The following is a 16,427-nucleotide window of genomic DNA, read 5'->3' on the forward strand; positions in this document are numbered from 1 at the left end:
TCTATCTATCTAATTTCAATGCTTTTGCAAATATAAATATTTGTATTCATTTTCAAAATTAGTACAAAAAATACAGCTGGGTACATTTTAGTTGTATCTATTTAAAAGGTAAGTGATACTGAAATATTTATAACATTGTAAGGTTTTAACTTTTGAAATCCACCTATCAAAAGAAGCCCCAATATTGCCAAGTGGGAGGGCTTGGAGTGCAAACGTAAACCCACCCTCACTAGCCTACCAAGACCGCTGTGTTAAATGCCTTCAAGTTAACTCTGAACTATGGTGATCTATCATGGTATTTTCTTGGCCAGATTTATTCAGAGGAGGTTTGCTATTCCATTCTTCTTAGGCGGAGAGAGTGTGATTTTTAAAGGTCATAGAACAATAGAGTTGGAAGCGACCGCAAGGGCCATCCAGTCCAACCCCCTGCCATGCAGGAACTCTCAGTCAAAGCATCCCCGACAGATGACTGTCCAGCCTCTGCTTAAAGACCTCTAAGGAAGGAGACTCCACTACACTCCGAGGGAGTGTGTTCCACTGTCGAACAGCCATTATTGTCAGGAAGTTCTTCCTAATGTTGAGATGGAATCTCTTTTACTGTAGCTTGCATCTATTGTTCCGGATCCTAGTCTCTGGAGCAGCAGAAAACAAGTTTGCTCCCTCCTCAATATGACATCCCTTCAAATATTTAAACAGGGCTATCATATCACCTCTTAACCTTCTCTTCTTCTTAGGCTAACATACCCAGTCCCTAAGTCCTTCCTCACAGGGCATGGCTTCCAGACCCTTCACCATTTTAGTCGCTCTCCTTTGGACATGCTCCAGTTTCTCCACATCCTTTTTAAATTTTGGTGCCCAGACTGGACACATATTCCAGTGGGACCTGACCAGAGCAGAATAGTGGCACTATTACTTCTCTTGATCTAGACACTATACTGTCTATTTATGTAGCCTAAAATTGCATTGGCTTTTTAGTTGCCACGTTTGCACTGTTGACTTATGTTCAACTTGTGGTCTACTTGGACTCCCAGATCCCTTTCACACGTAATTTCATTCAGCCAAGTGTCACCCATCCTATATCTGTGCATTTCATTTTTTCGCCTTAAGTGCAGTACCTTACATTTCTCCGTGTTGAATTTCCTTTTGTTAGCTTTGGCCAGCTTTCTAGTCTATTCAGGTTATTTTGAATTTTGGTCCTGTCCTCTGGGTATTAGCTATTCTTCCTAATTTGGTGTCATCTGCAAATTTGATAAATATGCCCCGAATTTGTCATCCAAGTCATTGATTAAGATGTTGAATAGCATGGGCCCAGGACAGACCCCTGTGGGACCCCAATGGTCACTTCTCTCCAGGTGAAGAGGACATTGTTGAGCAACCTTTGGGTTCGGCCAGTCAACCAATTACAAATCCATGTAACAAGCCCACATTTGCCGTTGTTTGCAAGAAATGTCATGGGAACCTTGTCAAAGGCCTTGCTGAAATCAAGATATACTATATCACAGCATTCCCTTCATCTAACAAGTTGGTATTTATCAAAGAAAGAGATTAGATTTGTCTGGCTGACGTCTTTCTCTGAACCCATGTTGACTTTTGTGATTATGGAATTGCCTTCTAGATGTTCACGACTCTCTGTTTAATGATCTGCTCCAGAATCTTTCCTGATATAGACTAACTGGACAATATTGTTGGGATCCTCTTTTTTCCCCTTTTTGAAGATGGGGACGTTTGCCCTCCTCCTGTTGGGACTTCTCCTGTTCTCCAGGAGTTCTCCAAGATTATTGCCAATGGCTCCGATATTACATTTGCCAGTTCGTTTAATACCCTTGGATGTATTTCATCTGGTCTGGAGACTTAAATTCCTTTAGATTACACAAGGTATTCCTGTAATCTCTTTACTTATTCTATGCTGAATTCCCCTATTCTTCCCTCTGCTCCATTATCTTCAGGTTGAGCACCCTTTTCCTTTTCTGAGAACATTGAGGCAAAGAAGGTGTTGAGTAATTCTGCCTTTTCTCTGTCCCCTGTTAGCATTTTGCCATCTTCTCCACGCAGTGCCCTACCGTTTCCTTCTTCTTCCTTTGCTGCGGATATATTCAAAAATGCCCTTTTTGTTGTTCTTAACCTTTCTGCAAGCCTGAGTTCATTTTGTGCTTAGCTTTTCTGACTTTACCCCTACATGTGCTTGTATTTTGTTGAATTCCTCTTTGGTGATTCCCCCCCCTTCCATTTTCTATACATGCCCTGTTTAAAACTTAGCTCAGTTGAAAGTTCCTTAGTCATCCATCCTGGTTCTTGAGACACCTCCCATTTTTCTTCCTCATTGGAACTGTTTGAACTGAAACAGAGCTGGATAAGTGCTTATACATTCAAAAAATGCTGCTACTATATCTAAACCTGTATAAAGTTCTTTTGAAAAGAGAAACAGAGGAGAAGTAGTTAAAGAAACATGTGTTAAATGGTCGCAAAACATAGGACAAGAATTTCCTTTGGACATCTGGCAAAGGACATGGGAAAAGATTGAGTTATATTGTAGTATGGATGTAAGGAAAACTTTTATAAAAATGTTATACGTTGGCATATTCTCCCGTAAAATAGCTAAATGCAGGGAAAAATTTAAATTTTTGTTGGAAATGTCCCAGTAACAACGGCGACAGATTTCATGTATGGTGGACTTGCCCAGTGGCAAATAATTTGGAAAATTATTCATGATGCTATACAAAAATTTACAAATTAAAATTAATTTTTTAAGCCGGAGGCTTTCCTGTTTTAAATTACTAGAAGATAAAGGTGAACGTATTAATTTGAAGTTTTTGTTGTATGCTTTTACGGCGGCAAGGTTATGTTACGCCAAAAGATGGAAAGATAAAAATGCCCCAACAACTCAAGATTGGTTAGAGAAATGGTTGAGTATGGTACAACTGGACAAACTAACACTATTAAGAAAAGACAAATGGTCTGATGACTGGGAAGAAAATTGGAAAAAAATATATGATTATGTGAAAAACGAAACGTAATGCGATGCTCTAGGATTATAGTCTTGTTGTATCTTTTGGGAATATGGATAAATGAAGCTTGATTGTAACTCATTGACGGATATAATGTAATATACGGCAGAGAAGGGGGGGTTTCAAAGTATTGGGGGGTAGAAAAATCAAAATTTAGGATCAAGAATGTATAAATGTATAATTGTTAATTGTGTTCGGAATCTGTATTATCTTGATCAAAAAACAATTAAAAAAAGGAACTGTTTGAAATTGTGCCTTCAGTATCTCCCTTTTGAGAAAGTCCCATCCATCTTGAACTCCCTTATCAACCCCAGTATTTCTCTAAGTTTACTAAAATCCGCTCTTCTAAAATCTAGAATGTGTGTCTGAGTATGCCTGGCTTCTCCTTTCCATTGTATAACAAACTCCAGGAGTACATGATCGCTTCCACCTAAGAATCCCAACCCTTGCACTCCATTAACTAGGTCATCCCTGTTGGTTAGGATTAGATCCAAAATAGCTGATCCCTCTGTTGCCTCTTCTACCTTTTGGACAATGAAACTGTCTCCAAGGCAAGTGAGGAATTTGCTAGACCTTGAATATTTGGCTGAGTTTGACTTCCAGCAAATATCAGGATAGTTGAAGTCACCCATCACTATTATATCTCTCCTTTCTGAGTGTGTGGTCATTTGTTCTAGAAAGGCATCATTCAATTCCTCCGTCTGACTTGGGGGTCTGTAGTAGACTCCCACAATAATATCCCTGTTGTTTCCCGCACCTTTAATTTTTATCCAGATGCTCTCCACCTCGCTTCCAGAATCGATGTCCTGGATCTCTTCACTGGTGTAAACGTCCCTGACATATAAGGCTATCTCTCCTTCTTTCCTGTTTGGCCTGTTTCTCTTGAAAAGGTTATACCCCTCTATTTCTACATTCCAATTATGAGACTCATCCCACCAGGTTTCAGTGATGCCTATTATATCATACTGGCTTTGTTGTACTAGGAGTTCAAGTTCAGCTTGCTTATGTCCCACACTCTGTGCATTAGTGTAGAGACATTTAAGACCATGTGTTCCCTTTACTTGCTGCCTGTGCAAACATTTTTTTCTCTCACTGTGGGGTCCTTGGACTGTTTGTCTTGTTCCCTCTATGACAGTTTGGCTATTTTTTCCATCCCTTTTGTCTCCTTCCCCCACATAACTCAGTTTAAAGCCCTTATGATCAAATTCTTGAGACTATTGGCAAAAACGTTTCTGCCAGTTGGCGTGAGATGCAACCCATCCCTTGCCAGAAGTCCTTCCTCATGGAACCTCAGTCCATGATACAAGAATCCAAAACGTTCTTGGCGGCACCATGTACGGAGCCAGTTATTACATGGGTTTCCATGCATGAGTGGGGATTCAAACCCTGGTCCCATCGAGTCCAACACTCAAATCACGATGCCACTCTGTCTGACTACTTGCTATTTTCCGCAGCATCACGAGCTGACCACCTCTGCTCAGAGAAGTTTCTCCTCTATTTTCCCCATGTTAATTCACTTGGACATCCTTTCTCTCAAAATAAGCTTCCCTCCCAATTCCCTCCCTTGCCCCATATGTGTCCTGCCCCATACCTGATTCTGCTAGCATCTTGACTGCTTTAGCCTTGGCCAGCTCCAGGGCCGTAACCCAACGCTGCCTCTCAACTTCAGAGCTGGCCTTCAAGTGGTAAGTCTGTGCCCCTCCATTGGAAATGATGAAGTTGCAGGAGTCTTCCACTGTGATGTTAGCTGTGGCCAGGTTAATTGTTCCACGGCAAGTGTGCCGCATCTCTGCCTTTGACCTGTAGGCGATGGGAAGATGCACAAGGGAATGAACAAGTATATATCAAAGGTTTAATCTAAGAGAAAAAGAGACTCCGTCTCCTCAACTGCTGTCTCTCCTTTCCTAGGCATGAGGAATAGGCAGGTGAATCAGATGCACCACTGGCCAGATGCACCACTGGCCTAGGTTGTATCCAACTACTCTCTCTCCACTTGTGGAAAGCAATTCGAGCCAGTATATTATCAGCAAACTAGACAGGAAGGGGGTTTTCAACAGTTCATCCTCTTCCTTGTGTTCCTTATCTCCTATACTGTTTGGAAGGGCTCCCCAGCTTTCCAGAGCATGTTGGAGAGTGGGGGTGTGTAGAAGAGTATCCCTCCTCATTCTGTTGATGGAGGTCTCTACTGCATTAAAGAATATTCAAGGCAGTAGGATATGACTTTGATATAACCCAACTGTACTCACACAATACAGACATAGTGTGTTACTATTCCCACGTTAAGGTCACAATCCAAATATTTTCATGGATGTATATTTTACAATGAGATGTGGTGACATCCAAGAAAATCAAAAGTATAAGATGAAAGTAAAAAAATCAGGCTTCTACTTTTTGAAACCAGCTCTTGAAAGGGATGAGTCAGGGATTAATTTCCAATTAATGTGAATAATGATGGTGGCAGTTCTGGTTTAGCCCACTAAGTGTTCTACTTTCTCTCTCCTATGTACCTTTGATTTTCTAATATTTTCAAACACTTTTCCAGCATCTTACTTCCACTATTGTTTGTATAGTGCTGTTTGGATTTTCAGATGCCTTCTTTTCCCTTTTCTCCTTTAGCCCTCCCAACAACCCTGTAAGGTAATCACTACTCTTCATAATGTACAGATATACAGTTGAGAAAAATAAAGAGTAATCTGAATCGGTAAGTGTATGGCTGGGATGGATCATGGGGACCTAGACCAAATCCAAAGCATTACAGGACTGCTATGTAAATAGCCATTTGTACAGTATCACTGTGCCTCAACTATAATCCTACAATATGAATGAATATGGCCCACTGAATCAATTTGAGACACAGAAAAATAAACATCAAGGAGGAGTCTACCTAGCTCTCCCCTGACATGATTTGTTTCCACTGTACAAAACAGATCAACACTGGCCAGCTTGGCTGCAGCTGATGGGAACTAGAATACAATCTGAAGGATTATGTTTTCCAGCCTTGATCCAGGACATTTCCTACTGAAGTCTGAAATAGTAAAGTCCAGCAATTTCTGAAGCACCTCTTTGTGCCTTACATCAGTGTTTTTCAGGCTACCTGATGTGCGTGAAGAGCAATTGTTCTTTCTAGCATACCATAGACTAGCTCCATATTTGTGCCCACTGATCAACTTTCCTGGAATCTTGTTAGGGACCAAGGGGCCAGGGACCAATCACAATTTTGAGAAGCACTACCTTAGATTACACAAGCTGGGCTCCCTAATTTCAAAGTCCGAACACCCCCTGTGCCCTCAAAGAAAATCTAGTTTGTCTAATCAATATATGAAAATTGCACATATATTTTGCACACAGTCATATGCACTCTGACCCTTACTTTGGCAAATTATTAAACCAAACTGAACTCTAAGTTAATGAGCAAGTAACTTGCCACTCACATTTCTCATGCTTGCCTTAGATGATGATGATGATATTTTTGTGAGTGTCTGGGGCCTTTTCCACTACCACCTGGAATATAATTTCCCAGGCAAGAATGTCCCCTGAAATAGGTGCAGCCTCCTCTCTGTGACTGTGAACACTACCAGCAGGCATTTCTATTAATAGGGCAATCTCTTGAACTTCACAGAACTGCCTGATAATTTCACCAAGCTAGCTGGTCAAGCCACACAAGCAGAGTGGACAGACCAGATGGCAGGGGGATTTTACATTCAATATTGGGACACAGCCAGACTTCTGTTTGAGGGTGTTAAATGCAGAACCAGATACATACTAATGTTCATAGTGTGCACAGCAAAACTGTTGGACTGCTGGACCTCCAGAGAAAAACATTCACAAGGATGTAGGTGCATGTGTTTTCAGCCACTTGTATAAATAATCTCTAAAGAGGTGAAAAACTTGTCTATCTGCCCATTTATACCTGGAGTTTATTCACTATGGGAGAATTATGTGTGTTTAGGTACTTCCACAACAAAAAACAAGTTGAAATTTGGTGCTTACATAATCCAAGGTCTCGTCCACACTACACAGTTATAGATTTTTGGCACCATTTTAACAGCCACGGCTTCATCCTATGGAATCCTTGAATTTGTAGCTTTGGAAGGAATTTATAATTCTTTGCCAAGTGCTAAGTAGTATCAAAGTAGTATAAATGTGTAGTGTGAAAGAGACACCAGGTTTCCATTAAAAATCCAAAAATTGAGCATTTCTCTCTCCCAAACATGGAACACCTATCTATCTCAACATTTTGCAATGAATGAAATAAAGTGTGGGAACCACAACCTCTGAAGGTGACAGACAGAATTTGTTGCAGCATCCTTGGTTACTAAGTTTAAAAATGGACCACCCATGCATTAGCTGTCCTTGCACTGGGGACACTCTCCAATGACAACCAATAATATATCTGTGCTGGCAGATATATATTTGTGCATATGTATCCACATAGGCATTCATGAGGATCAATGTGGTGCAGTGGTTTAAGCGTTGGACCACAATTGGACCACAGTTCTGGAGACCAGGGGTCAAATTTTGCTCAACCATGGAAACCCACCGGGTGACCTTGGGCAAGCCACACTCTCCCACCTCAGAGGATGTAAGCAGAAAACCTCCTCTGAACAAATCCTGCCAGGAAAACCCTGGGATAAATTTGCTTTAGGATGACCATAAGTCAGAAATGACTTGAAGGCACACAGCAGCAATAACAATATCATCCATTCATGTAGCATAAATATAAGTGTGTGTGTGTCGTTTCATGAGCACCCTATGTTAGTTAGGCAGTTGGAATTTGGAGAGAACACCTCCACAGCCAACCATTATCATCAATCATCTCAGTCCCCACTTTTCTCCAAACTTCCAAGGGCCAAGGCTGTACTGCTGCCCTCCCAGGTTTACAGAAATAACCAGCAGTATTTTCAGACTACTTTAATGTTCATCCAACTCTTTGCTGTTCCCAGCTTGAGATAAGAACCAAATTCCCCATGTATCGAAATGGTGCAAGGCAGAGCCATCTCCTTTCTGCTACAGTGCCAAGCAACACACAGATAACAGCACACACACCTTCTTTGGGCTGGCACACAGACATTACCAGCATGTGTCATCTTGCAGAGGTCACTGTGTTTTTGTTTCCTCCCCCCGCCCCCCCCCCCCCCGTCAGGACAGAAAGTAACTGGCCATTTCCTCCTCCCTGCAGGCTGAGCCTATGGGGAAATATGAGACCCTGCTGCCAGCTATTCTTGTCTTCCTGAGTCTAGTTACGTTATGAATAATACAGACCAAATTACAAGACTGTGGCTAACAAGCAAGCCACTTCTGCCTGATTTAGGGATAGTTTCCTTTAAACCCAATCCTTTGTGCTGAAAATGAAATGGAATGCCTTGTATGGGAGCACAAATAGCCAGGCTACTTATGAGGGGGGAAATACCCAAACAGTTGTCTCTAGACTTTGGAGCTGTTCATGAGGAAAACAGATATGATTTCATTAGAGGAAAGGAAGAATCAGGAATGAGGATGTTAATAACATATGCTCAGAGTGAGTAAATGTAGAAATAGATGAATATGTATTACAATAAGGATAACCAGCTGATAGCAGCACTAGAGGCCTTAAGATAGGGATCCATAGTAGGTATGTTAGCAAAGGGACTCACTAGTGTCACCACAGGAATTCCCATATAGTTTTAGGGCTGCCTCTGCACTGCAGAAAAATGCTTCTTAACACAAATTTAACTGCCATGGTTCAATACTATGGAATTCTGGGATTTGTAGTTTGGTGGGGACCAGAGCTCTCAGGCAGAGAAGGTTAAATATCTCACATAGCAGTTAAAGAAATGTCAAACTATTTCTGCAATGCAGACAAGGCCCTGGACTCCTGAGGACAGCTGGTCATATGGGAGTAGCTGCTTTTTATTTTAGTTCTCCTTGGATGTTTACACTACTATAGAATCACTAAGGCTCACAGGTTTCCTCCAAACATATACAGATCATGAGATAAAGGTTTAGCACCCTTGGGCAAAACAAGTAGTAAAAATCAGAAATCACTTTTATAGCACTTTACCTCACCAGAATATCTTTTCATTACCAGTGCTACAAATGAATGCCAGAGGCTGCTAAAATCAATTTTAATGGAGTTGGCAAAACTCATCCTATGACCCTCATATAGCATTACTGGACTGAGCTATGTGCACATTCAGTCAATATGTAAACACATCACTATTTCGAAGCCTGTAAGAGGAAACTGATGTTTAAAACAGGCCAGAATACCAAAAGTGTAACATACATCCAGGGGGTAGCCATGTTGGCCATTTAGCAAATCCAGTCAAAAATCCACCAAACAGTGGCGGGATACAGACCGCCCATTTGGGGCGGCCTGCACCTGCCCCTTTCCTCGATGAATTGGGGTATCAGCGGCAGCCCCGGAGGCCCTGATCCGCTGCTTCTCCAGGCCTCAGGGAAGTGGCAAAACGCCGCTTTCCGGCAGCCTGGAAAGGGGTATCCTTGGGGCTTCATACCCCAAGGACACCTGACAGCAGCAGGGAAAGAGAGAAAGGGGCCACTCAGCCCCTTTCTCTTCTGTATCGCTGGTGAGGCTGTTTAAAGGCCGCGCCAGCGATATGCGTGGCGAACTGAGCTCTGTTTCGGAGCTCCTTCTGGCACTGCTGAAAGGGCACCACAAGTGCCCTGCAGCAGCATGTGTTGTTTGGCTGCGGTGTGGCCATGACGTCGTAATGGTTGTGCTCATGTAGACAGGGCGTGGTTATGTGCTAGGGTTGTGGGGCGTCTGTAAAAGACGCCCCGAGGCAACCCTAGCATGTATCCAGGCCGGCGCAAAGCGCTGCTCTGGATACCACCAGTGATACTTTTATTGGCTAAGCAAAATGTACAATATACATGTTGCAAGCATTCAAAGCTTCACTGGCTTCTTCATCAGGCAAGGTGTTACAAACCAAACAGGAGGAAAAAAACCTGAAGATATTAGTCACAGGCCTGAAGTAAGTCTACATAACTATAGGCACACTTACGTATATTAAAATGGGCTCCCAAGTCAGCTCCAAAACAAAGTTGCCCTCAGTAATATTGAGGGACTAAGAATTCACTGGAATACTTTCAGCAATCTTAAAAACAAGAGTTTCCAAGATCCTTTACAGGAAATCATGATAGTTAAGGCAGACTTTCAAAGGCTTATCTTTGCAGTGCAATGTTAACTATCATACATTTCTATGAAACCTTTAATTTGGGTAGAGAAGACAACTAACCTAGTCATCTAACAAAACAACCTATCCTATATCCAAGGCATCATGCTAACATTCTTCCAAAATGGTAGTAATTGCAACAGGATATAGTCCATACAGGACAATCAAATCTGGCCCCCAGTTCACCCATTTGTAGCTTTTCTGCTAGCTAATCTCATCTGGGAAATCTCAGCTGACCTCTGCTCTGCCATTTGAGCCAGCACAAGAGTCTTCTATCTATGCCTAACCGTTACAGATAGAATATTTATTTATTTTATTTATTTACAGTATTTATACCCCGCCCCTCAGTACTAAAGGCTCTCAGAGAAGCTTACAATTATTATTTCTTCAGATTTTCAGTATGTCTGAGATATCAGAGCAGATCAACCAAGCAGACTGAGAAAAAGAGATTCAGCTTGAAGAGGAGACTGAAAAATAAAATAGAGAGAGGAAAAGATCTTATGGGGAAATGACAAAATAGCCAATTTACAGGCAGTTTTGTTGATGGCTAAGTAAATAGCAAGCCTTCTCCTAAGCGAAAAGAAAACCTTCCCTGAAGTGTGAAACTAGATGGAGAGCAGATAGTCACTTTTTTGACTTTCAGAAGGGCAGCCATATCAATTTGGTGTGACAAGCACAACAAATAATCATGTGGCACTTTGAGACCAACAGATATGTCTGCTGTTGTGATGCGCTTTCAAGTTGACTCTCATTTATGGCAACCCTAATCCAGGGTTTTCTTGACAAAATTTATTCAATAGAGATTTGCCACTGCCTTTCTCTAAGCCTGAGAGAGTGTGGCTTACCCAGTGGGTTCCCATGGTTGAATGTAGATTTGAATCCAAATTTAGCAATTTACCTGGTGAATAACTAGAAAATCTGCACAAGCAAGTAAACAGGCCAGCAACAGGTGGACAGATTATTCCACTGCTAGTCCACTCTTTTTCCATACTGATTGTGGAGGAAAAGATTTCTATCTTTCTGCTATCAGTCTGCTTTGCAGAAATATTATTTGACCTGGTGGCACAGTGGTTAAATGCCTGTACTGCAGCCACTCACTCAAAACCACAAGGTTGCGAGTTCAAGACCAGAAAAAGGGCTCAAGCTTGACTCAGGCTTGCATCCTTCCAAGGTTGCTAAAATGAGTACCCAGATTGTTGGGGGCAAATTAGCTTACAGTTGTAAACCGCTCAGACGCTGCTTAGGCAGTATGAAGCGGTATATAAATGAAGCTTGTTTGTTTGTTTGTTTCTTATTAGTTTTTCCTATCATGTTGGTCATGTAGGAAGGGTTCTAGTCTGGTGGCAAGCTAGGTAAAGTTTTTTGTTTGGCAGGCTAGCATGTTTAGTAGGTTTCTTTACCAACCATTTATTATGGTTTCTCTTCAGATCGTATCAGTTGACTACAGTATATATACAGTATATATGAATACAATGATGCATAATGCTGAGCTGGAAGGGGGACATATATATCTATGTCCAGGGAATAAGACAGATGTATAAGCAAAGTCTAGACAAAAAAGTGAACTCAGGCCGTTACAGACCGCCCAAAAGGGGCGGTCTCAGGCCACTGCTGGTTGCAGTGTGAAGGAGTCGCAGCAGCCAAACCGCGTGACTCCTCCGCGCTGCAAAGAAGGAGCGCGAAAATCGCGCTCCTTCCGGCAATCCGGAAGAGACGCCTCAAGTGTCAAAGCAAGCACTCGCGGCGTCATTTCCAGGGTGCGACGTGCGGACGCAGAGCGTCCACTATGTCAAGATGGCGGCAGCTGTGTGGAACGGCTGCCGCCATCTTGTACAGACTCAGTCCGTAATAGGGGTATGTGCGTGTGTAAGCCACGCACTTACCCTAAAGCTAGTACGTCCTCAGGACGTACTAGCTGCCCGTCTGTAACAGGCCTCAGTCTCTCTCTTTAAAAAACTGAGGATCATTCTACTTGATTTCATAATTTTAAGTGGTTTTACTATTCAGTATGTTGCCCTGAGGCAATCTAGTGATTGTTCCCTATGTGATCTGCTGCTTGGCAATCCTCCTGTTTTATGTATGTAATACAGTTAATAGAAGTGTGCTTCCATATTTACACAGAAACGAATATACAGGCTGAATCAAGACAAGATTTGGAAGAAAGGAGGTAAAATCTGCAGATTATACGAGTTAAAATTTATCGGTAAGCACAAGAATGTAACACAGAGACCACATAGCACTGAAAGTTATGTAGGGCTGCTGAAAGAAACAGATAATGATAAATATTTGTTCTTGGATTAGTAGAAAATATCCAAGAAGTTGTTGAATCCCTTGAAGATAGTAGCTTGAGGAACCGGAGTGTAAAGGAAGAAGTTATGCAAGTAGAATCTTAAGAAAAAGAGATCATTGTTAAGATTACTACATTGGTAACCTAGCCTTCTTTTAAAGAGCTCAGGTAGAGATATATATGTTAGACAAACTTATTATGTTCATAACAACTGTAAACTGGACAAGACTGTGAACTGACTATCCAAAGAGCTGGACAGCTGAGGAGGGACTGGAATCCAAGTCTTCTTGTTTAGGGTACAGCATACTGTCTTGAATCTTGTTGCTGTATTATGTTGGCATAACTGCACTGGTTACAGGGGATTTTGGCAGGAGGAAAAAGATTTCAGGAAGTAAGCAACTGGAGAAATAGGCTGCTTAGAGCCTGCAGTTTTAACTGCATTTCCTTCCCATCATTGCACAGCCCTGGAAGAAGTGCAATCCCCAGAGTAGTTTACCAAAAGGATTCTGGACACTATCAACCCTATAACAGCTAGATCGGGATTCCAGACAAAACTTGCCCAAAGCTCCTAGTCTACTTGGAGGAACTTCTTTTCTAACTAGGTAAGTAGCAGTGTCAGAAAAGCCACATCTCCAAAGTGTAGATTGTTTCTTGCCCAGTACTCACACTGTTTGTGATGGCCTGTTTTATGGGGTGGTCATACTTCTTTGTCCTACACCTGACATATTCAGCATGCTAATCATTTAGAAACCTTCGATTCACAAGTAACTTGTGATTCCTACCTCAGGGATCATATCCAAAAGGCCAACATTTTCTCATTATATATAAGATGTCAAATACAGCACACAAATCTCAGAATCAAGGTTGGAATAGCCAGCAATTTCAGTGGGGATGAATCTCCCCAACTCTGACATTGGCCCAAAGGGGTATTTCCAGCAGTATTGTAAAGGATGATCTGTCAAAACAAAGGCTGTTTCAAAGCTAGCTGGGAAGATGAACAAGCAATCGAAGGTTATAAGCAGCTGAAGGGAAACAAGACAGAGGAAGAGAGCATGTGTGAGACAGCAAGTGCACACAAATGTGTGCACACAAAAAGGAAACCATATATGCTTGGCATGGCATTCACATCAGTTTGATATGGAAGACCAGCAATTTCCCCCTCTCGTGCCTGGAACCAACACCATATTTGTGTCCTTTACCTACAACTGTTTCTTTCTATCCTGGAAATTCACCAAGGACCAACTTGTCAATAGACTAGCTGTGGTACAGGAACCACCACTTTGAGTAGCACTGCTCTGCATGTGAGAACCAGTGTAGCATAGTGGTTTGGGTGTTGGGATATGAATCTGGAGACCAGGATTAGATTCCCAGCTTGGCCAAGAAACCCAGTGGGCGACCTTGGACAAATCATATATCCTCAGCCTCAGGAGAAGGCAGGGCAAACCTCCTCTAAACACATCTTAACAAGAAAAGGGTTGCCTTAGGGTTGCCATAAGTCGGAAACAACTTAAAGGCACGCAACACACACAGTTGTTCTGGCCCCACAGCAATACCTCTGCAGCACCAGGAAGAGGCTGTGAATTTTCGCCAGGCTCATCTGGTGGCCATCTGTGGGCTCTTTTTTTGGGGGGGGGGGGTCATCAGATGTAATGCTGGAAAGAGGGGCAGTGGCAAACCCCCTCTGATAAAACTTGGCAAGAAAACCGCCTGACAGGTCCCCTTTAGGGTTGTCATAAGTTAGAAATAACTTGAAGACACCCAACAACAAGAGCTCTGAATGGGCACAGAGTGTGGCTGGGCGTAGCAACATGGACTCAGGGTGTGGCAGGCCTAGCCGGACCAGACCTGAGCTTGGAAAACTACATTTTTGGGTGGCAGTTCCTGGAATTGCTCAGCCAGCACCCATGAAGAGGGATCTGGAGAGTGGCCAGTACAGTATAGTGGTTTGAGTGCTGGACTACGACGCTGGAGTTCAGGGTACAATTCCCTGCTACAACCAATAAATTTTTTATCATTTTTTAAACTGGAAATACAAAACAAGTAGGCCTCTCCAGGTGCCTGCTTTGAACTGAAGCTCCACATACGCAGTCTTGAATTAAACCTACGCTGTACTAAAATCATATCCCAATAATGACAAGTTTCTTTTTTGCTTGCAATGTAAAGTTAGCAGGCACAGTCATCTGAGGTGTTCTTTGTGCTAGCACCCAATAATGATTTCACAGATCATACTCCTTTTTCTAAGTTACAGTGCGCCCGCACCATACGTGGGCGCGCCATACACGGCTTGAGCATACGCGCTCAAGCCGCGGGGCGCACACAGGGCGGAAGGGGTGGCGCGTCCCATTCAATTGAACGGGCGCACACGCCCATTGCGCCCCGCGCGCTGCCGTGACCACCGTGCACGAGCCCCATTGGAAACAATGGGGCTTGAGCATAGGCGGAATTCGCCTTACGCGGAGGGATCTGGAACGGACCCCTGTGTAAGGCGAGGATGCACTGTACTTTAATATTAGAGCTGATGCAATTTTTCTGTACATGAAGCCAGACAACATGGGACTGTGGATAGGGTGAAACGTTTGCAAAACTGAGGTGCTTGAATGAAAAAAATTAACTGAATGAGAAGATAGAAGAAAACAAACAAACAGCACTTATTTCTTGATTTGGGTGTGCTGAAGAGGGGACAAATAAGTGTTGTTTTTCTTTTCTTTCAAATAACGTACACTGCATTTGCGAGAGCCAGTGTGGCACAGCGGTGTGACCACTGGACTATGACTCTGGAGACCAGGGTTCAGTTCCCAGCTCGCCAAAGGAAACCCACTGGGTGACCCTGGGCAAGTCACACCCTCTCAGCCTCACGGGAATGTCAATGGCAAAACAAAAAAACCAAAAGCCCAAGGGTGACCTTTCCCCTGAAATCGGCACCAGGGTCCAAAACACACTTCAGAAATAATCCAGTCTGAGAGCACTTTAGCTGCCATGACTCAATGCTAGGAAGTTCTGGGAACTGTAGTTTTGTGGGACTTGAACCTTCTGTCAGAGAGCTCTGCTGCCACAACAAGCTATGGTTCCCAAAATCCCCTAGCGCTGAGCCAGGGCAGTTGAAACCGTCCCAAACAGGATGATTGCTGCCGTGTGTTTTGGACCCATAACCCCCGGCTCCCCTTCCTGGTTGGTCACAGCACCAATTTATTCTCCTGCCTTAGAACCAGTGTGGCATGGTGGTCTGCGTGTTGGACTATGACTCTGGAGACCAGGGTTTTGCCCTTGCCTTCCCCTGAGGAGGCTGAGAGAGTGTGACTTCTTGACCAAGGTCCCTCAGAGGTTTTACATGAGCAAACAGGTTATGGCCTCTGTGTGGCAGGGACAGATTGTGACCTTTCTGTTATGCAATGGAAAGCATAGAAGGCAAAAAAAAAAAATATGCCTACTCAACACCCGAGCCACGCTCTCTCGGCCTCAAGAGGCAAAACTCTTCCGAACCAGTCTTGGCAAATAAGCCCCTTAATAGGGTGGCCTTATGGAACATGACTTTGGGAGGCCAGGGTTCGAATCCTGGTTCATGTACAGGAACCCACTGGGTGACCTTGGGCAAGAGGCCACACACTCTCGGCCTCCTCAGGGGAAGCCCCTCGGAAGTAACATGCCAGGAAAGCCCCCTGGCAGGTTCGCTTAGGGCTGCCACGAGTCAGAAATGATTGTACTTCAGGGGGCGGGTGGGTTGTTGGGATTAGATTGTATAACAGGCAAGCCGCCCCGGTGGAGCTGCACAGAGAGGCGGGGTACAAACAAATGTTATTACTATTATGATGATTATGAAGGCACTCAACAACAGCCCCTTGCCTCCTCGGGGGAAGGCCAGGGCAAGCCCCCTCTGAAGCAACCTTGCCCGGAAAACCTCTTGGAACAGGTCTCCAGAAGTGTCCCCCAGGGCTGCCACGTGGCAGGGAGGGAGGCCAAGCG

The 16,427-nt window shown here is 43.4% G+C and overlaps 1 protein-coding gene across 1 annotated transcript in view; it reads right to left on the reverse strand.

The window, feature by feature from the left end:
- Positions 1 to 16,427, reverse strand: part of LOC121923189 (oxysterol binding protein) — a 43,554-nt gene that overhangs the window by 26,525 nt on the left and 602 nt on the right. The window contains exon 2 of the mRNA XM_042453373.1: positions 4,597 to 4,805. Within this exon, the coding sequence (XP_042309307.1) occupies positions 4,597 to 4,805 (209 nt within the window). The remainder of the gene's footprint in view (positions 1 to 4,596; positions 4,806 to 16,427) is intronic.

Source organism: Sceloporus undulatus, chromosome 1, assembly GCF_019175285.1.
Source record: "Sceloporus undulatus isolate JIND9_A2432 ecotype Alabama chromosome 1, SceUnd_v1.1, whole genome shotgun sequence".
In the NCBI taxonomy this organism is placed as follows: Eukaryota; Metazoa; Chordata; class Lepidosauria; order Squamata; family Phrynosomatidae; genus Sceloporus; species Sceloporus undulatus.